Source organism: Nanorana parkeri, unplaced genomic scaffold (genome assembly GCF_000935625.1).
Source record: "Nanorana parkeri isolate BGI_ZX_2015 unplaced genomic scaffold, ASM93562v1 scaffold906, whole genome shotgun sequence".
NCBI lineage: Eukaryota > Metazoa > Chordata > Amphibia > Anura > Dicroglossidae > Nanorana > Nanorana parkeri.
In genome coordinates, this window is record NW_017307174.1 from 260,421 (window position 1) to 283,581 (window position 23,161).

General features: G+C 40.2%; 1 protein-coding gene across 1 annotated transcript in view; it reads left to right on the forward strand.

The window, feature by feature from the left end:
• HELQ (helicase, POLQ-like) overlaps nt 1–23,161 on the forward strand; it is a 37,353-nt gene that overhangs the window by 7,309 nt on the left and 6,883 nt on the right. The window contains exons 4-14 of the mRNA XM_018565985.1: nt 1,569–1,769; nt 3,536–3,608; nt 6,725–6,822; nt 8,227–8,325; nt 8,807–8,952; nt 12,674–12,913; nt 15,349–15,490; nt 18,322–18,426; nt 19,634–19,847; nt 19,933–20,090; nt 22,764–22,862. Of these exons, the coding sequence (XP_018421487.1) occupies nt 1,569–1,769; nt 3,536–3,608; nt 6,725–6,822; nt 8,227–8,325; nt 8,807–8,952; nt 12,674–12,913; nt 15,349–15,490; nt 18,322–18,426; nt 19,634–19,847; nt 19,933–20,090; nt 22,764–22,862 (1,575 nt within the window). The remainder of the gene's footprint in view (nt 1–1,568; nt 1,770–3,535; nt 3,609–6,724; nt 6,823–8,226; nt 8,326–8,806; nt 8,953–12,673; nt 12,914–15,348; nt 15,491–18,321; nt 18,427–19,633; nt 19,848–19,932; nt 20,091–22,763; nt 22,863–23,161) is intronic.

Below are 23,161 nucleotides of genomic sequence, written 5' to 3' on the forward strand. Positions count from 1 at the left end.
ATGGAGCCATATATATAATTGTAGAATCCTCTTTTAATACTAAGTTTGTAATCAAAAGATAAACTTGATTTATTTTTAGGACTATTTTTATGTTTTTATATAATACCATGCTGCCATTTTATTATACTGCAATGAAGGCACCTGCTTTGATAGCTTTATAAGGAAGCATAAGAAGATTGCACATTAGGCAGGAAACCTGTCTTAAGAGATGCAAATGTGCTGTCATGCTGATATCACCTGAAAATGTTAATTGCCTGGCTTATTTACATCTAAACAGCAATAAACACACAAGCTAGTGTGCAGGTTGGTTCTGAATTCATGGCGCAGATTTACTGATGGGCAGCTGATGGGCAGATGGGCAGCTGGCATTTCCAGAAGGAGACCTGCAAGGTCTCCCACAAGAATACCTGTCTCTAGTGACAGGCATACTTTTAAAGCTGAACTCCAGGCACAAAAACCTCTATTTAAATATATATTCCTATATAACCAAAAAAGCATACAATAAAGCACTGTGTGCACCAAATGCCTTTTGCCATCCCACTTATTATCTTGTAAAAATGGTGGTGACATAATCACTGGGCTGCACATAACCTGTGCGCAGGTCCACCCACTACAAGCTGCCTGCAGAAAACGACAGGAGGGGGCAAATACAAGACCAATCACCCTGCACAAGTTGAGAGAGCAAAGAGTGACCGGTTTTTATTACAGGAAGCTCGTACAGAGAGACAACATTTCTCAATGCATTACCACACAGATCTGGAAGAACAAAATGAAGCTCACCAAGATTAAAGTAAGAATACACAAGCCTCTTGTATTGAGACAATACAGCAATTCCTCACTTAATGACCAAGTTCCGTTCCTACGACTAGGTAGTTAAGCGAGGAACTGTATACAGTACTGTACTGTATTAGTACAGTAGTGTTGGTGATGTACTGTAATTCTTTAAATACAATACTTACCGAGAATAGTAGCAGAGAAGGGAGTACAGTACTGTATGAAAGATGCAGTCGGTGAGACGCCACACTGCCGCTGCCACATTGCCACACATACTGTCGGAGAGCTGGTCGTAAGTGCAAGCGGTCGCTAAACAGGTAGGTAGTTGAGTGAGGAATAGCTGTATAGTATTTGCTTATCCTGGAGTTCAGCTTTGACGCTTGCTATTCCTTTCGTTATCATATCAAACAGTACCTTGTGCACTGATCTTGGTGAGTTTATGCCAAAGTTTAAAAAGGTAGATTTGGTATGGCACAAGGTGGGGCAGATAGTTTTGGATATAATAGGTCAGATCTTGATCTTTGTACATCAGTTAATCTCCAGTTGCCGATGTGCCAAAGTAGTTGTTGTGGAAAATAGTAAGCACACAGAGTGTGGACCCTGTTGCCTCTTTAAAAGTTTGTTGGGCACGGACACAGTGCCCATCAGGTTTACTATTGCGAGATAATTAAGTTTAGCATTCTACAGTTGATTTCTTTAAACTGAAGACCTACATTTTATTTGACCTAATGAAAGCAATGTATCTGAAAATACCTGTTCATTTATTTTTTATTTTTGTTTACATTTTTTTTCAGGTACGTGGCTTATCTGGCTTTGGAGTGCAGTTGGAATTTTTGATAGAGGAGTATGCGGGGAGCAAAGGAAGATTTCCTCCAATCAAACGAAGAGCAAAAAATTCTCTGTACATTGCAACCATAGAAAAAGGTCACAGTCTTGTGAATTCGTTGATTGAAACTGGGCGAATCAGTGATTTGGGCCTGGTTGTTGTTGATGAGGTAATACATTTTGTGCTCTGATGTGTCATCATTCAAACAGTGTATAGTTAGTTCTATAAATCTTGGATAGGGTTCTTAAAGCATATTTCCACTTTTGTCGTAAAATTTTGAGAAAACCCCTCTTTGTATGTGTCATGTTTTCCCATTTAAGCAGCATCAAAAACATAACTATTGAAAAAAAATTCTTACCTTTTTTAGATGTTTTGTTGCAGCTAGGAAGATGGCTGATTCCGGGTTTTTCTGAGCACCTTCACAGTGTCCTGTTCCTATAGAAAGACTTAGGACTGAAATTTAAGGATTATTTTTCTCTCCAAGTAAACACAATTTAAACTGCAAGATGCATTTTTTAAATATGTTTTTAGCTTATGCTATGTGAATTAGAACATGTAACAAATATAACATATTTGGCTGCGGAAGTGGAAATAAACTTTTGTTTCACTCATTTTTTATTATTTGTTCAATTGCTGTGTTATAGAATCACAATGACATGTAGTACTCTATGTATTAGTTTCCGGCTTTTAAAGGAGAACTATGGGGTTAAGGCTTTTCCCCATAGTTCTCCTTGGGGTAACGGGAGGACACAAACTAGTGTCCTCCCGTCACCCTAAGCTCAATATACCGTGAGCTACAGCTGGCGGTATACTGAGAAGCTGAAGCGGATCCCGACAATTATGTCTGGATCCGCCCAGCTGCGTGAGTGAGAGCTGGCTCTGCCTATCCAGAGGCAGAGCCAGCTGTACCCGCCCCCTCCCCTGTCCGTTCCGCCAGTCAGCGCTGGAGGAGCGGGGAGGGGGGATCCAGCCCCTCCCCTGTCACAGCAGAGAGCCGTGACAGGATCGTGAAGTGAGCTCACCTGCCGATCTACTGAGCCGACCTGTGACAGTCTCATTGTCGCAGGTCGGCTAGAACTATGAGGTGAGTGAAAAGCACTCACCTCATAGTCCTCCTTTCAGAATATTTTCATTATATAATGTATAGACTCTTTCTGCCTCATTTACTATTTAGTAACCTTTAAGCTTGGTGATAGGCAGCAAAAAGTGCTTGAACCTACGTTTAAAGTGACATTAAAGAAAAAAAAAAAATTCCCTCCCCCCAATGTTAATGTCAGCACTTACCTTAAATGATGTCTCTTAATCCGATCTTCCTCTTCTTTCCTGTCCTTTTCAGCCTTCTCTCCATTGCTGCTGCGGGTCTCCGATCCAGCGCTGACTCCTCTGTCCTTGCTGGCACTTCCTGTCCCACGTGTCTGCATGCTTTGCGGCCACCCAAGTAGTGCAGCCAAGAACTGCAAGCAAAAACTGTGCTGCCAGCACATATGAATGTTGGACCTCGACCCTCACCCAACCACCTCCCCACCTTCCCCTGGCTCTCCTGCAGGGGTCTAGCACGCCCCACTGACCACCGCTCTAATTAACATCACTCTCGCTTCCTGAGCATCTCTGTTGAGTATGAGTATGTTCATGAAGGATAATTAAGAAACAAGTTAAGAGCTGATTAAAAAAAAAAAAAGAAAGACAGGTGAAGTTCCTCTTTAACTGCCAATGCTTTGTTTGACCATTGGTGCAAGGGTAATAAGCCCTGTCTAGGCTGCTTTTTTCTAACATAATGCATGGAAGCAACCGACAAAGTCAGTTGTTCCTGAACATTTACTGATTTAAATGAGAATGCTTCGTTCTTAGTGTTCAAATTGCTCTACCCAACTAAGGTGTTGGTTATCGATTTCTATTTGCAAGTCTAATGATCATGTCTTTCCAATTATCCAATAGTTGCATATGCTGAATGAGGGGAGCAGAGGTGCAATTTTAGAAATTACTCTGGCTAAAATTCTCTACACCAGTGGTAAGTTATATTCATAATCATATTTATATGTTGAAGTTTTTTACATAAACAGGCCATTTAAAGAATACATGCTTTAAATAAATTTGTCATGAAAGAAATACAGATGGTGGCACTGCAGAGAAAAGTTAACTGGCTGCTTTCCTGAAATTGTAGGGCCGCAAGGAGGAGCTGTCATCCTGTCAATTTCAGGATCACAGCTCCTCTGTGCAGTCCCGATCTGTGATCCTTACTGATCCTCTGTGTGCAGAGCAAACACTGGAGTGATCAGCTGATCACCCCAGTGTTTGTAAACATCTGGGGACACAGCGTGTGCCCAGTTATGAATGAACAGGGAGTGTTTTACATCACTTCCTGTTCATTCATGAGTTTCTCAATGCGAAAAGCACTGACTACAGAGGCTTCTACCCATTCATAACTGGATGATAGCAAATATTTTACCATCACCAGTTTCTGAATGAACGGGAAGCCTCTGTACTGAGAGCTTTCCATTCATTGAGTGCTGATGCTGCAAAAAAGAGATTAAAGACTCTGTGTCCTCAATTTCTTTTTCTATTTAAAAAAGGAAATGTCAGGGATCTGTTTAGACTCCTGATATTTCCCTAAAGCCCCCCCAACAGAAATAACAAAATTACATTAATAAAAAATAAAATGCAACCCCACGCACACACAGATAACATATACGTGCAACAGTGTGCACTATATTGTGGTGTATGCAATGCACATGTGCTGCAGTGCGTTGTTAGAACGTATCGCAGTGCTTGATTTTATTTTAATAACAATTTAACTGTGGCAGTGCATGGCAAAGCATTGTGATGCATTGTAAATGTACACCTGGATCATTTTTTCACAACACACGCGCCAACACAGCGCACAAACGATTTTTAACATAGGTTGCTTATTTACAGTTTTGTGTTACTTTTTTTTTTTTTACCGTTTCGCAAAAAAGCTAAATTTAAAATTTACAACTTTTTGTTATTTATTAACTCAATACAGTTTTTATCTTTTAGATTTAGTCGGAAAAGTTATTTTTTCTTTTTTTTGTGCACTGATACTAATTTTACTGTGCTTTTTTATTGTAATTGTGCGCAATGATCACAGGACCTACAAAATTAGTAGCACCATCTTTTTAGTCTACCGGGCCTGTGCTTTCATAAAAGATATGGTTTGGGGGGAGGGGGGTCTTTTACAAACGCTAGCAACGCAGCAATAGAAAATCAAAACAATGGGAAAAATTGCAAAAATGGTGTGGCCATCTGAGGTTAAAATCGTTTTGGAGGGCTTGGCAGCAAAAGGGTTAAAAGCCTGAAAGCTTTGCAGTGGCTTTGTAAAAGCGTGCTTTACACATTGCTCTTATACAAGCTGAGGTCTATATGTAAACGGCTTATTGTGAGATCTCTACATTTGAGCTCCTAGGTTTGCACACCTGCTGCATCCAATATGTTGAGGCATTACTATCTTTGTTGAAGTCTGTATTACTGAATACCTCCAAGTAGACAATATCAGGGAATTATGGCAGAGAGATCAGCACCACCTATAAGAAATTAACCATGATCCACCTATAATTCATATATTACTTTTGGGTGGGCTGGCCCTTTAAATGAGAATCCTACCCAGGATTGTAATCCATCCCCAGCTGTGTTCTCCCATGTTTTGCTTTCACTGCCCAGCAGATCAACGTTTGGGAGGCTTCTCTTTTGAAAATGGCGATACAGGATGAGATGCAAGTCCGAAGAGACTGCTAAGTAAACATCACTGTGCCAGATATTCACATTCAGCTCCAGATATAAGTGTGGCTAAAAGCACCATATAGTCTAGCCACCTTTCACCTAAAATAAATGGTAATTTTTGGTGTGGAAGTCTTTGTACTTTTTTGCTGCAGTCTACACTAGCTATTATTTTGATATTTTAAGTAACTGTTTTAGGTTGCATGTTGTCAGATTACTTATTTATTTTTAGCATTTCTCTGTGTTCAGTGTGAGTTTTATGCACCAAATGGTATCAAACTTAGTTGCAAAAATTGCTTTTGTATCTCACCATGTAATTAATAATTATATAATTAGAACTCCAGGCACAAATTTTATTAACCCTTGCAGTGGGGCAACCTTGCTCCCCCTCCACTGCAGCAGTCTAAGGTCCCTGAGTCGTCATGTTTTATACACTGTGTATAGGACGTGAGGATGCTGGGGGACATACCATCGCTGGAACATAGAAGGATACAGGCATTAGGTAGCGCTTTCACAGCCGGTCGGCTCCGAGGTTCGGGTGAGTATAACTTAGCACCTAGACAAAAACGAGCAGTTAACCCTTGCAGTCCAGAGGTAGCCCCACTGTAAGTGTTAATCAAATTTGTGCCTGGAATCCATGCCCGGAGTTCTGGTTTAATAATAATAATATGCATCTTCTTCAAGGTGGGGTGGAATTGAGTCTAGTGGTGAGTGCATAAACAAAGAAGAATCCCCTAAAGCACACCTGTATGCGTATCTGTTATGTATTACAGCTTACCAGTCCTTAGATGTGGTAGAAGCATTTGTTTTCATTTTCAGGCTTTTTTTTTTTTTTTTTCCCCTTTTTCTTTTTGAATGGTGATAATGCCAGTAACACAGTTCTTGCCCTACGGTGACCACGTTTACTCACAGAGCTGTATCTTTGGAGCCTCACTGTTGGCTACCTCTCATCAGCTCTATATTATAGGTAGAGGTGTTTATAGTTCACAGAAGAGAACTGGGAAAGCTGATAATGTTTGAGATTCAGTTCAGTGCACAAATGTTGCAAGGATAGGAACAAAAGGTCGTTTGTGATACTTACAGATATTGTTCTCAGCCTGAAAAAAAAATAAAAAAATAAATGCAGCCACGACATCTAAGGAGTAGTAAGCTGCAATGTATTACATGTTTCTTCTTTGATTTATATACACTTGAAATTTATAGTAATGGTTTTTGAAAAACAAGCATAGTGATTTGGTAACTGTTATGAGAGTGAGGGTTGTGTAATGTGTTTACAAAATTAACTTGTTGTGCTTCCTTGTAGAAACTTACTTGCAAAATTATTGTCAATTAAACGACAAAGTTGTGATCTGATTATTTCATTTTAGAACTATCTTTATGTTTTATGTACAGAAAACACCCAAATTATTGGAATGAGCGCAACCTTAAACAATGTCGATGAACTGAAACAGTTCCTAAAGGCGGAATATTACACAGACACCTTCAGACCTGTAAGTTTCTACTCTCTCCTGTTCATTAAAGAGTACATCCTACCAATACAGACTGGAGAGGGTATAGAAGTAGTGTGTAGATTACGCTAAGTATGGGCTAAGGCCACTGATTAGTTACTTTCAAGTGCTCTGCTACAAGCAACATCTGTGGACTGTGATATTCGTTCAGTGGGTGGCCCTGTCAACACCCTTCTATCTGGTATCCTTCAATCAGAAAATTGATGGAGCCACTCTGAAAATTTTGGGGCAAACAGAGAAGGCAGCCGTGCAGCTATCGTCTCTGTTGCGTTATTCAGACAGTGGCACACACGCTGCTGTCAGAGTACAGTGGTCCAGTGGGAGCTTCATCCATCCACACTGTTTAGCATGGATGGAGGAATCCCTGATACTTTTTTTTTGTTCCGCCCGCAGGTTGAACAAATACAATATAACAATGCATGGCCATCAGCCCAAGAGATTCCCTAATTCATGCTAATCCCTGCTACTGGATATTGTATTGTATTCAGCAGCCATGGCTCCAGCGGCTGCTGAATACCCAAACAGCGCCTGTATCTGATTTGATGCTGGGGCTGTTTAGCCGCAAATTTTCAGACCGGCTCCTTATCACACAGGGAACATTAATCATCCCAATGGGTTTTCTAACTCACCTGATTGGTCCTTTAAGCCACTTAAACTATGGGATAGCACCCAAATTGGGTCACGGGCATTATTTATGTTTTAAATTGTATACCCTTGTGATGTAGCCTATAAACGAAGTGGTTAATGCATCACAGAGTGTGTTCATTTCTGTTGGATAAAAGTGTAAAAAATAGTCCCAGGCTTTGCTGACATTATTGTAATGATTCCTTTCTTGGGTTCCAGTACGGTTCTTGGATTCTGGGATTAAAAATGATTCAGAACCCCTGTTTTAAAGTCATGATCATGTGCGGGCTAGTTAGACTTGAGATTGTCTCTTTGGGTATCTATAATCTGCTATCAGTATAGTAAACATGTATGTTTCTAGAAGCTGCGTAATCAAACTTGACTAGTATTTCTTAAAAACTGATATTGCGAAAATACTTTAGAGAAGAGTTACACAAAATTGGATTTTTAGATTATTACTTAGTATTGTACATTCCAATGGAAAATCCAAACTGTTTATTCTATATGCTCAACCTGTTGCTATAACCCTTCCAACCAAACAACAAAGTATTCAAATGTCTTGTGTGTAGAATAAGAAAACACTTTTATTTGCGGTAAGAAAAAGAGACTTACTAGGTCAGGAGTTTTTTATAGAAGTGAAAGAAAGGTCACAGACTTTAGGCAGTAGAAAGAAATGTACTTTTATTTGTAAAATAATAATTTAGAGTTTTTGTGACAGAAAATGTATTAAATTCAAACCTTTTCTTTTTCTCTATGTTCCAGGTGGAACTAAAGGAATATGTTAAACTGAAAGATTGTATTTATGCGGTTGACAATAAGGCTGAAAATAACCTGACATTATCACGTCCTCTTAACTACAAGGTAAAGTATAAAGGTAAATTTGAAGTTGGTGCGAGTGGGCCCAGTTACAGCACTATATGGACATAGGACAGAGCACAAATGGCACACTCAACTGGACACTGGACAGAGCACAAATGGCACAGTCGACTGGACATAGGACAGAGCACAAATGGCACACTCAACAACGAACACCAAGTACAAATCATACACAGCACAATGCAAGCGCTGCACAGCAAGCACCACATGCATATCATAGTGTGGTCATTGCATAGACTGCAAACGCAGCATAGAAGGCACAGAATGTACACAACACAGATCCTATAACATTTGTAGACACTGCACACATATACAGGACGTTAATTTTTTCGAGATCAAATTTGGAAAATATTGTGACATTTTAATTGAGTAGAAATAACCTAATTTTTTCATTCAAAACAGTAATACGTGGCATATTAACAGCAGTAACCGTGTTCTCATTTATGTTTATTCATTTTAATTTTAGTATTCAAGTAATATGCTAAGACTAGATCCCGATCACATCATCGCACTGGTGACCGAAGTCATTCCTAATCATTCCTGTTTGGTCTTCTGCCCTACCAAAAAGAATTGTGAAAATGTTGCAGAGATGATCTGTAAATACCTCAACAAGTAAGACAAAATCTTTCTTCATATTAGGACTGTTCTATGTAAAAGCAGACCCTACTCCCACTAACCTGCCTAATGCATCAGCATTACTTTCCTGGGACACAGAAGAAGACAGATTCAGGATATTTACAGCAGAAGCTGGCACAAAGATGTTCTTTAATTTAGAGATTTACCAGAACAGGAGATGAGGGTAAATCTTCCAAAGAGAAAACGTTTTCCAGTATTAACTGTTTAAGAATTTCCTTTTGCTTTGAAAAGATTTCCTTTCTGTTGGGAAAAGTGAAGGCAAATCTTATCAACTGGACAAAGACAGCTGAAAACCAGGTGTACAGTTGTGGCCGAAAATATTGGCACCCCTGCATTTGTGTCAGATAATGCTTTCTTTTGTTTGTATTGGTATGACATAAAAAAGTAGAAAGAAAAAAACAAACAAACCTGACACATTCTACGCAGAACTCCAAAAATGGACTGGACAAAATTATTGGCACCTTCTCCAAATTGCAAGAAATAATTGCATTCCAAGTTTGTAATGCTCCTGTAATTTGTAATTAAACTCACCTGTATCAATTAACAGGTGCTGACAGTATAGAAATGCACACCAGCAACCAGTTAAAATTGTGAAAAACTTGACATAACCTTTCTGTTGTTCGCGTCTGTGTGCCACATGGAGCATGGAGAAGAGAAAGAGCAGGAAAGAATTGTCTGAGGATTTGAGAACAAAAATTGTGGACAAGCATGGACAATCTCAAGGTTACAAGTCCATCTCCAGAGATCTTTATGTTCCTGTGTTCAACATTGTCAAGAAGTTTACAGCCCATGGCACTGTAGCTAATCTCCCTGGACGTGGACAAAGGAGAACAATTGATCAAGGATTGCAACGAAGGATTGTTGGAATGGTGGATAAAGACCCTCGATCAACTTCCAGACAAATTCAAGCTGACCTTCAGGCACAGGGTACAACTGTGTCAGATCGTACTATACGTCAACATCTGAATGAAAGGGACGCTAGTGTAGGAGGACTCCACTGCTGACACAAACATAAAAAAGTCAGATTGGAGTTTGCCAAAACTTACCTGAGGAAGCCAAAATCCTCAAGTATGTGGAATGTGCTGTGGACAGACGAAACAAAATTACAGCTTTTTGGTAAAGCCCACCATTCTACTGTTTTCAGAAAAAGAAATGAGGCCTTTAAAGAAAAAAATGTACAGTCCCTACAGTCATACATGGTGGAGGTTCACTGATGTTTTGGGGTTGCTTTGCTGCTTCAGGCACTGGATGGCTTGACTGTGTGCATGGCATTATGAAATCTGAAGACTACCAAAAAAATCTGGGGTGCAATGTAGGGCCCAGTGTTAGAAAGTTGGGTCTCCATCAGAGGTCATGGGTCTTACAGCAGGTCAATGACCTACAGCACACATCAAAAAGCACCCAGAAATGGTTTCAGACAAAGCACTGGAGAGTACTGGACCGGCCAGCAATGAATCCAGATCTGAATCCCATAGAGCACCCTTGGAGAGATCTCAAAACAGCAGTTGGGAAAAGGAACCCTTCCAATCTGAGAGACCTGGAGCAGTTGGCGAAACTGAATTGATGGTTACAGGAAGCGACTGATTTCAGTTGAATGTGTCAGATTTGGCTTTTTTTTTTTTTTCTCCACTTTTTTGTGTCATACAATACAAACAAAAGTCAGAAACATGAGAATGTCTAAACATTTGTAATTGTAAACATTTTCTGTGCAAAGTTGAGCATTATCTGGCTAAGGTGCCAATATTTTTAACCCTTTCCTACTCTAAAATCTATAGCACAAAAAGCCGTTTTGGCTTTGCATACACTTTTATACAGAGCCTCGTTAATCTGTTTCTTTTATATATTCCTGGAGTTGAGCTTTATTCTTTAATTCCTTGATTTTATTAGCTGTAAAAACTTGTAGATTAGACACTAGAGGCCTATTTGACTAGCAACAGTGACTCTGCCTAACTGCTTAACAACTGTTAAAAGTATCACAGAATAAAGTGTCTGGGCTAAATGTGATAAAAGCAATTACAAAGAAAAAACATATGCAATACACTTATGCAACACATGCACGTTTTTTACCATGTTTTCTCCCTTTGAAAACACTGCAGGTACAGAAATATACCCATTAACCCTGCCATAAATTTAGTAAGCTCTTAATTTTCTGTTTGTTCTTCTGCAATGTATTTCCAAGCAGGGTTATTAACTCTGCCCAGGTCTTTACTTGGACTATAAGAACACAACTCCCATATGTTATATGAGATGAGGAAAGGGAAAGGTGTTCTGTAGTCCAGCAAAGGAAAACTGGGCAGGGTTGGCAACACTGCAACAAATTTAGTTAAGCAGAGACACTATCAGGGTTATTCACTAAAGGGTGAAGAGTTTGGAGAAGGCAGGAGAAGTGAACAATCTAGGACAGCATAGCTGATTTGGAAAAATTCTCCAATTCAGCTCACTTTCCAGATCAGCTATGTTGTCCTAGATTGTTCACTTCTCCTGCCTTCTCCAAACTCTTCACCCTTTTGTGAATAACCCTTTATGTTGTCAGCTCCAATGGGTAGTTTTCACCACAAGATGTCCTCGGTCTTCTGAGATAACCAGGAGAAACAGTACTGTGAGTTCAGGGCATCACCTCAGTGCCCTTCATTTACAGTATAATGATGTATAGAGCAGTTCTGACATCATCATCTCTGCATCAAGCAAGGCTGCCCACTGTCAGAGGAAGATCTGCATGCTATATTGATATGCAGCAAGAGGACCCAGCATATCAATATAGCATGCATTGATTGAAGCACATACAGTATATATTTGTAGCTCACTCCTGGCATCTGTAACATAGCAAAAATAGCCAGGTGCCAAGACAATGTTATTCCTGCACGCTGCTGCAGAAGTTACATCACCAGTGGCACCCAATGGCCAAAGAAGTGGAAAGCTAACCTGGAAAAATGAGGGAGCAGATTGCAACAGCGGATAGAGCAGCAAGGATCAACTCTGAACTATCGGTGCTAAAGAATGGCAAAGAAGGAGGTGAGTTTGCAATAATGTACACATATGCTGTGCATAGTTGCAGATTATGAAAAAAACAGTGGACCTACCATTTCAGTTGAATGTTGTGTTTGGGGGGGGGTTAATATTTACCCAGATGTAGACTGTAAGATATCAGTAACACAGGAACTTCATTGTTTAAAATGGGTCAGACGAATCATAGACTTGCATCATGAGAAGAAACAGTAAGGACATGGTCGGCTGAGCCCATAAAATCTAAATACCGGCGTATTATCCTCTGCTAAGGGGACGTAGGTGTTGCGTACAGCCTTCCATAGAAGTCAGGGGCTGTATGTAGGTATACGCAGGTACTTGTACACAGTGTGTGCATTCAGACCATTGTGTATGGTGACAGAACAGGAGCCCATCTGTAATAAGCATATGTGACTTTCTCCATGTACCAAAATAATTACAAATTTGACATAGAAATAGTTCTAAAGCATTACCACATAAGATCGTTTACATCTAGTGGATCTCTGTTACATGTGTATCCTTCCAACACTGACTTTCCTTTTTTTTAAATTTAGGATTTTTACTTTATTACAAATGGCAAATACATTTTAAACCATTTCTAGCCTTTATTTTATAATTCTGTGCATTCATATATTTTACCCAGCATGTCATAAGATGATACTAAAAATGACACCTTCATTTTTGTATGCTTAAGAGCGTACTTGGGTCACAGAGAAGCTGAGAAGAAGTTCCTTATTGAGAACCTAAAGAACACAGGCAATGGCACATTGTGCTCTGTGCTAAAAAGAACAGTTCCCTTTGGCATCGCTTACCATCACAGTGGACTGACCAGTGATGAGAGGAAGTTGGTGGAGGAGGCCTATTCGGATGGAGTCCTCTGTCTTCTTACATGCACTTCCACTCTGGCAGCGGGAGTCAATCTGCCAGCTAGAAGGTCAGTTCATTAAACATTGTATTCATTACAGCCATGTCTCAATAGGAATCAATTTAATGTTCCAAAATATTAAACCATATACCCGCTGGTAGGCTGAAGTTGCATGCAACCCACTGGTACCATCTGTGTGGTCATCCTCTTAACCGTAACCACAGTTTGGATAAATATCCAAGATTGTGATATTTTTTTCTGAAATGTAACTAGGGATACATCATTACTGCCCCCGTCACCGGAACTTCTGGTCAGAGGGAGATTTCGTCTGACCGGCAGTGCCATGAGGGAACATGGAGCTGGCTTCCCGGCCAATCAGGAAGCCAGGTCATTACCCGCCACCCGGCTTCCTGATTGGCCAGTAAGTTAACTCTATACTGATTGGCTGGGAAGCTGGCATGCCGGCCAATCTGCGTCGTGCTGGCCACACAGTATGGATCCAGTATTCTGTCGAAAGCACTGACACGTCGAGATCTCTGACTGGTGGCTTTGGGTCTAGTCCCTTGCCAGTAGGAGATTTAGACCAGATGTCTCTGGTGCGCATGTGCCAGCCGTGCCTCTGTCAGAATCTTCATCGAGTTATTGAACTTCACAATCCCCATCAAGTTCTCCATCCCCGTCAGTGCGCCTGCGTGGTCACCACGCAGCAGAATTAAGTCATCTAAATAGCGTTATGCTGAGAGATTAGATGTTCTGCCATCGGGTGGGCGCATTGACTGGGTCAGAGAACTTGATGGGAATTGTAAAGCCGCTCAGGCGCAGTGACGGGAGGTCGATAACCCAATGAGGATTCTAGCACGCGCACTAGCTTCATCTGGTCTAAATCTGCTACTGGCGTGTCACCATATGTGACGTCACCAGTCGGAGATCTCAACGGGTCAGAGATTTCGGCAGAACACATGCTTCCCAGGTAATCAAGAAGCTGGGCGGCGGGCGTGTCATTACACTCCGGCTGGCTTCTTGTTTGCTCGGGAAGCAAACTCCATGCTTGCGGAAGTACTGGTATCGGTACTCGTACCAGAATATAAATATCGGTACTCGATACCGAAAAAACAGTGTCAGTGCATCCCTAAATATAACCATGGCGGAAAGAGTGGTTAAAGCATATATGGGCCATATATATGGCCAGATTATTATGACCACCCCATCAGTACTTCGTTGGGCCACGAGATGACTCCACGAGATGACTTCGTTGGGCCGCCCCGTGACTCCACGAGATGTTGAAAGGTGATGCGAGGAATCTGACACTGCACTGTTGCCCTTCTGTTGTCTTGTACCAGTCTTGCCACTCTCCGTTCTGCCCTAACATTGACTAGTCGCTGACGGCCACAATTCGCACGTTCAGACCCAGATTTTCGGCTGACAGTCCAGTCTTTAAACAGTTTAACAGCTGCTCTTGAGCATTTAACGAATTCTGCTGTTTTTCTGATACTCGCTCTATGGCTCCGAGCGCCAAAAATCCCCCCACGTTCAAAGGCTGTTAAACCGCGTTGTTTACCCATATCTTCACTTCTACTGTTGTGGTAAACAACCTGCTTCCTTATTTATAATGGTCTGGCCCTGTAGCAACTTCAGCGCGAAATTATAGCTAATTATAGCTAATTTGCCTACCAACGTCAGGTGGTCATAATAATCTGGCCACTCAGTGTATGTAGGGTCTCTATGTAGGGACCCTATGTAGGTTTGGCTTCCACTTCAGGGACAGTGCTCAATCAATTTTAAAATGATAAGGACATAGATACATTTATAAATGTTTTTCTTTTAATTACATTTTCTTCACTTTATTTAAAAAAAAAAAGCATCTGAGGTGGCAGTGGAATAATGAAAAGGCCCCATCACTGCCATTGCTGACCCTTTTTTTGCAAATGCTGGTTACCTGGCTGTGCCTGGCTTCAGACTTAAAATAAGCATGCTATAAGATCAGTCAGGAAATATTAAAGCAAAATCATTAACCTGACAACCAGGGAAGTGGCATTCTCAGAGAGGTCAGCAATGGCAGCCCCCATACTTTCCTCACAACGGGGTTCCTTAAAATAGTGCTTTTTATTGGTCTTGTTTTAAGAAGCATGGGTGAATGTGCAAAGCATTTGTGCATTGTGCTTACAGCAACCAGTCAGCAATAATGTTTCACTAATATGACTCTTCTGGATGCTATGGGTTACACACCTTGCTATTGCTCTGTGCATTGCTTCATTACTAAGACCTTATTAGTTAGATCTCATTCTAAGAGTCATTCTAATGTTGATATCCTGTGTCATCTTCGCTTTTGGACATAGTTGTAAAAAAGCAGGCATTATACTGCAGAAATCCTCAACCTCCTATACCAATATATGAGTAATTCTATGTTGTGCCATTATCAGCAATGATGGATGTTGTTTTTTATTATAATTAAATATGTATAGATTTCCAGTATTAATATAATCGCTTTGATTTGACTTCTGCAGGGTTATCTTACGGGCACCATATGTTGCCAGAGATTTCCTGAAGAGAGCACAGTATAAACAGATGATTGGCAGGGCTGGCCGAGCTGGAATTGACAGTGCCGGGGAGAGCATCCTTGTTATACAGGACAAAGATAAACAAATGGTAATCTGAATAATTTGAATATATGGGTCAGCACTGTAAAGCCTATCTTTTATACTGCCATCTACATGTTCAAGGCTTCAGTTTCTTATCCAGGAATAGCTGTACAGTATAAGTCCACCTTGTACCCTTTTCAGTTGTCACGTGATCTGAAATTCCTACCTGTTTGTAATGCAGGAGAGGCATTCCCAGATACACCCACTACAGTCCAACATACATACAGAAAGACTAATGTATCGAACTGTTATCACTAAGAATTTTTGTTACAACCACTAGTAAGATTTATGTGGCCACACACACAAGCTTAGATTCAAATCTTTGCGTTTTGTTTTCAATTAATAAAATGGGCTTGTGTTACCTTTTTTATATTCAAAGCGGAGTTCTTTGTGGGGGCTTATGGTCATAACTTTTTTCGTTTTGTTTTGAATAGAGTAGGGAAGGATAAAAACTAGGGCTGTGGAAATTAACGATTAATCCTTCGATTAATGGTTAATTTTTTTTATCGATCAAAATCATACTCACCTCTCCGCCGGCTTCCAGGTCTTCCGTCGATGTCCGCGACGTCACCGGACTCCTCCCCCCTTCCACAAGTGGCTCTGTCGGCTAACGAAGGGAAGGGTGGAGGATTCCGGTGACGTCGATGTCCGTGACGTCACTGGGCTCCTCCCCCTTTCCTTCGTTACCCGATGGAGTACACAGTGAGTACACAGCCTAACTCCCCTGGCCACCCGGGAGAGTGGTTTAATCTGCTCTCTCTTTTTACCGGAATGGTTTAATCTGCTCAATCGAACAGATTAAACCTTTCCCTGCGATCGTTAATTTTGTTTTTTTTTCTGACATTGGGAGCCGCGGCCTGACCGTCAGTCAGAAAAGAAAAAAAAAAAGGCATACGATTGCATAGCTAGATTCCTATTGGCTATTGCACTTTGCAATAGCCAATAGCAAACTAGCTAATGCACCCGCCCACTGCTGCTGTCAATCAGCAGAGGGGGACCTGATTTTTTTTCTATCAGGTCCTCTTCTGGTGATTGAAAGCAGTAGGGGGCGGGTGCAATAGCTAGTTTGCTATAGGCTATTGCAAAGTGAAATAGCCAATAGGAATCTACCGTAGCTATGCATTCTTATGCCTTTTTTTTTTTTTTAATTCTGACAGCTGCAACTGGCAGAATACTAAAAAAAAAAAAAGTCTGCAGATAGCAAAGAAGCTATTGCTTCCTGTGCGATCTGCCATCATTTCAGGGGGGTGCTCTCTCCCAGTCCCCCCTAACTCCCCCTCCGCAGATGGGGGGGGGGGGAGAGGGCACCTCCCTAAAACAGAGGGACACCTCCCTGAAATTGCTTATTTCAGGTTGGGATCCCTGGCATTGGCCTATACACATACAGCACAGCAATGAAGTAATAAAATGAACTAGGATCACACTAATCCAGCACGTTATTATTCTGAGTTGCCCCACTAAAGCGGCGGCCATATTGAGTGGGGCACGTGAGATTAATAACGTGCTGGATTAGTGTGATCCTAGTTCATTTTATTACTTCATTGCTGTGCTGTATGTGTATAGGCCAATGTAGTTGGATCTGTATGTGCGTTATAATCGAAATTAATCGATTAATCGATTAAAAAAAATTTCGATTAATCGAACAGGAAAATTTTAATCATTACCAGCCCTAATAAAAACCCCTGTCATGTTTTTCTTGCTGTGGATGTCCCTCCTGGGTAGATTCACCCCATTTATTTGTCCTAATAATCACTGTCACTGAGACAGAATGTGATGGGGAAATACATAATTTTAGAGTTGTCACCAGAGCAGTAGGCGAGGGGAAATTTTTCAAAGAGGGCAATTCCCCTTGCCCTGTTGAAATTTCCTTTTGCTTCCTGTTGTGTGTTTCAAGCAGGATGTGAAGGGATATTTCACAGACCGCAAGGGGGAAAAAAAACTGACAAAGATTTAAACCCTTACCCTATCCAAACAGGTTTGGCTATACATACATTTGTGAATCAGTGATATAGATATTCATGTATCAAACTAAAGCTTAACCAGCACAAAATAAATTTTTCACAGGTGGCAAATTATTTCTCCTAATTTGCCACTTGTGAATACTGCCAGCATTCCTATAATTCTAGATTGTAATTATAAATCAACTACTGATCTACTTTTAGCCTTAGTGTGATTTAATGTAGATGGCCAAGGATTCCCAGGGCTCTGTAGGTTTTCTAAAGACACAGCATTGCAGTGGTAATCTTCTTTCAGGCACTCTGACTATGGTTGAGAAGAGAGAAAGTGAGTCACTGCGCTGATTCATTTGCATGTGTATTTGAATTTTAGCTTGCCTTATTGAGTTCTGCAAACAGGCCATTTAAAACAATGGAGACATATATACAAAAAAAAGAGCCCAAAGCTTGCGCTGCTGGCTCGAAAGGAGAATACAAAATACTAGTTTATTATTCAGTATTTAAGTAACACTCAACTCGGGAGTTAAAACTTAAAAATACATTCAAGTACCTTAACTGTTAACAAAAATGTATCTTATTTGTGTATCACTCGGCTGTAGATCCTCAAATCATCTTTTAATTGGTGCTGACACTGTTCTGCCTCCTGGAAGGTGGATATTTTTGTTCCCTATGGTCCCTGTGTGTGTGTGTTGTAAAGTAACCACTGCTCCAAGATCGCTCCCGTGATGGACTACAATCTCGCGCTTGGTTTACTCATTTGTTTTGAGATTGTAATCCATCATTTGAGTGAGTTTGAAGAAATTTTGGTTTTTATTTAATGAATTCTAATGTTATCTCTACAATTGATTTGTTTTTTTTCTGCTTTCTACATATCTCCTTTTAGGTTCAGGAATTGGTTACCAAGCCACCAGAGAACTGTTATAGTAACCTCATGCATGATGATGGAAAAGGATTTCAGAGCTTGCTGCTTTCACTAATTGGACTAAAGGTAATATTCTATGGTGGGAAATTCCCTAAGGCCTGGTTCACACCTGGGCGTTTTGTAGCGCTTTCGAACGCTCTGCAAAATGCTCAAACACCGAAATCCCATTATTTCCTATGGGTATGGTTCACACCTGGGCGTATTACAGTCCGTATGAACGCGCTACAAAACGCCCTACGCCCAAAGAAGTACAGGAGCTTCTTTGGGGCGTTTTTGTTGCGCGTTTCCATTGGGATACTGCCAAGTAGCCCTCGGAAACGTGTGTTTGTCGCACGTTTTTTTTACCGCGAATCGATACAAATCGATACGCCTAGGTGTGAACCCAGCCTAAAGGTGACATCTGTTCTAGTGAAAGCTAGGAAAGTTGAAAATTCTCCCCTCACTTCTGGGGGATTTATGTGGTACTTTTAAGACAAGAAAAGACATGAAATCTCCAACGAGAACACAGACCGCAATAAAAATCCAAGAGAGGTTCTAACCCTTCTCCACCTTGTTCAAGATCTAAAAAAAACAAAACAATTTATTACACGGCTTTTGACTTTTATGTATTTTATATTCCATTATCTATTTAATAATAAAATAATGCAAATAAAGGAATAACCAACAAATATACATATTGTGTATTTTGGTGTTACCGATTTATGAGGGTCTACTTCATTTATGTGTACACTTGATTATGTTTTGTTTTTTCTCTATTACACATTTTAAGAGTTTGACTTTTTTTTCTGTTACCCATTTAATAGAGAGGATTTGAAATACAGTATTGTGCAAAAGTTTTAGGCAGGTGTAAAAAACGCTGTAAAGTAAGGATGCTTTCAGAAAGAAAGTGTTAATAGTTTATTTGCATCAATGAACAACATGGAAAGTAAATGTACAGAAGAGAAATCCAGGTCAAATCAATATTTGGTGTGACCACCCTTTGCCTTCAAAACAGCATCAATTCTTCTAGGTACACTTGCACACAGTTTTTGAAGGCACTCGGCAGGTAGATTGTTCCAAACATCTTAGAGAACTAACCACAGATCCTCTGTGGATGTAGGCTGCCTCAAATCCTTCTATCTCCTTCATGTAATCCCAGACAGACTAGATGTTGAGATCAGGGCTCTGTGGGGGTCAAACCATCACTTTCAGGACTCCTTCAGAGCACCTGCTGCCATTTTTTGGCACCCCAATAAATAAAAATGTTATACATTTTGTGTTTTGTATCTTTTAGATTGCAAGAACAGCTGAGGAGATCTACAAGTTTGCGTGTTACACTTTATTCAGTTTACAGCAAAAACATTTATGTAAAGATAAATCACTGTCGGACATAACAAAGGAATCGCTAGAAACATTAGCAAGCAAAGGCCTTATATGCAGCAAAAGCTGTCCTGGGTCAGATCAGCTTGTGATGGAGGTTACAAGACTTGGCCAAGCAACATATAAAGGTAACCAATGTCATGCTGAATATGGACAATTCTTTTATAGCCATAAAAGCAATTTAATGTCTTTAATGTTTATATTATTTTGTAGGTTCCATTGATTTATCTTACAGTGACGTGCTATACAGCGATCTTAGAAAAGGACTAGAAGGCCTAGTACTTCAGAGCCACCTACATCTTCTCTACTTGGTGACACCGTATGACATGGTAGCACAGTGCAACCCAGACTGGATGATTTACTTTAGACAGGTGAAATATGGCACCGTCCTCTTAAGCTTCTATTTTGCAAATATATGTACTGTATATCATGTTGTAAAGCACATTGATTTACTAAAACAACTTTAAAAACACAATACCCCTAAAACACATGATTATATTAATACATTGTCCAAAATCTGCTCAGACCAAAGCATAGTGAAATATAACAGAGGTTTAAAAAAAAAAATAGCCAAAACCTCAGTAAAGTTAGTATATCTTACCAGATAAGCATTTAAAATGCTTAAATCTGAATTTCATCTCACAAAATGTATAATATGCAGTATCTTTATGTCACAAGTGGTTAAAACTGAACTCTAATCAAACAGTTAAATACACAGTTAAAATACAGGGAGGTAGTTTTACCTGCCAATGATTTGTATTTCTCTCCATATAGTTGTGAGATTTACAAAGCTCTGCCACACAGCACAGTCCTGTCTAACAGGGCAGCAAACCTGATCTTTTTCTGCCACAGTTAAACACTTACAGGTCTTGTCCCTCCACCAGCCTGTGACATTGAAAAGAGAAGCAGCAGACTGATCAGCGCATGTCTCTCATGACCACAATACTGGTGGATTTTTTGTTTTGTTTATATTCAGTGTACTTTTTGTGTGATAAAGTGCAATGGTTATAGAAGAAGCATTGGGAAGTGCAGCTATAGTAGGATGTAAATAGCAGAGACTGTAAGTATTTGAGTACATGTGGTCAAACTCAGAAGCAAGTGAAACCCAAGATGGCTTGTGATTATGTCCAGTTTGAGTTGCTTCTGACTTACTTTTTGTGCATTCACAAGTAAATGCAGCACACAAACACGGCAAAATAATAAATGCTGCTTATAGCAAAATGTATAGCAAAGCAAATGTAGCAATACATTCAAGTAAACAATGCTCCAAATGATTACAATTCAAACTGCATTCCAAATGTATCCAAAATGCTTCACAAATGGAGGTCCGAAGCAGTAGAAAAAAAAAACCACCCCATTATACAAGCTGTAAAGAATGTTGGATGGGGCACACATGAGGGGCAGAGAAATGTCCTTCAAAAAAGAACAGTTTCATCAGGGCACTCTGGCATCACTAGATAAATGGTTAGACGTTGCATGCTGCCACATTCATACAGACGTATCCAATAAATCCCACAAGAATCGGCATCCTAGTTTGGTAATCTACAGCTCTTAGCAAAAACATTTAGAGCCCTGGTGCCCACGCTGCAGCCTGGGAACACTTGTGTAGCCCTAGAGGCCCCTGCAGACATTGGTGTGTGTTTTCCTTGCCTAGGTACTTACTTGGATCAGTAAAAGTAAATTAATCTTCAGACTGCATTATAGTAATTAAATGGCTTGGTTTATTTCTTTCACACCATTTTTCTTTTTATGTTTTTGTTTTTTTCCCTTCAAATCTTTTATGTATAATGGATCCTGCTAAGAGAAACATCAAATGCAGCTTAAAAAAGGGGGCTGTTGGAAGCACAAACATGGAAGCACTGATTCCTAAAGTAATCTCTTACAGTGTCATGCAATGTGTCTCAAGTCTGTGATGGTCTTCTGAAGTATGTCCCCAGTCTTCAACTACACCTATAAAATGTTCGCAGTCTCTAACCATCTCATGTAACATGTCTGTAGTGTCAGAGTTTTCTGTAGCATTACATTCACTGAATATTATGTGTGGCCTCTTGGTCATCTCAGGGGCCGCACTTGATGTAGACCCTTGAGCATCCAATTCAGTAGTAACATTGCATTTTTAGTAAACAGAAAGTGTTTTTTTGCAGGCAATACAGTTGACTCTAATGTTCATAGAGATTATGCAGCACAATAGTCGCTATGTTAAATGAAGGATCATCTACATTGCTTTATATAAAAATGGGCAAAACGTTCACTGTGTGACATGAGGTTTACTGCTGACAGGAAGAAAGGTGGTGGAGTGCCTTTTATCTCCTGTCATACCTATGAAAGAGCTGCCTGTCTATGGGCAGCCCTACACAGCCCAGGCATTAAATGTTTGTGAGTACTTAAAATAATGGTTTGCATCGGGTTTCTGAGTTTTAAACAGGACCTTTATCAATATCTTTAAAATGACAACAAAGACACCTTTAGTAATGACAATCTACAAACAGATACTTCTAGATAATTGCTGGCTTTTTATTCTTTGCATTCTTTACTTTTCTTTTCCTCCTCATTCTTCTCAGTGGCCATTTTCACTAAGGGCAGATTAATATATCTCCCTTTTACTTCCTGGATCTCTGGCACATGTGATTAGGACATGTGACCATGCACATCATCTCAGGGGAGCAAAATGCCTTTCCCTGAGATCTCATGGGATTACTGATGAGATTTGAGCAATGCACTGTGATGTAACCTTCCCAGGATGCAACACTTGGGCACATTACATCACTAATGCCCAAGAGGACCAGGAAGCGGAAAAACAGTAATTGTAAGTAAAATGAAAATATGTTTAACTATTGAATGTAAGATGATTTCATATCCACATGCAGAGCTGCATGCTGATGTGATTTTTACTGAATGTGAGTAACGGTCTGCTTTAGGAATATATTTGTTCTTATTTTGTGAGTTTTTTCCAATAATCTAATTTCTTAATGTTCCTGCTATGAATTTTGCATGTTTCATCATAATCGTATTATTTACTAAATACAATAATGTACTTTTTTCAGTTTAATCTGCTTGATCCAGTGGATCAGAAAGTGGCTGGAAATGTAGGGGTGCCAGAAAGTTTTCTTGCACGTAAGGTTTCAGGCCAAAGTGTAAAAAAGGTACTTTTTTTTGTGCGTGTGTGTAGGTGTGTAGCTTTAAAAGCCCCTCTCTTGGATTTGTATTGTTTTCAGATTTTTAATGTGCTTTTTTGTTACATGCTTATGTTTCTTCTCACGTCTCTACACTGTGGTACGGTTGTTGTCAGTAGGATGCAGACACTGACTTAAAGGAGAACTATGGGGTCAGTGTTTTCCCCCATAGTTCTCCTTAGGGTAACGGGAGGACACAAACTAGCGTCCTCCCGTTACCCTAAGCTCAGTATACTGAGACGCCGCAGCCGGAGCGGATCCCGACATAG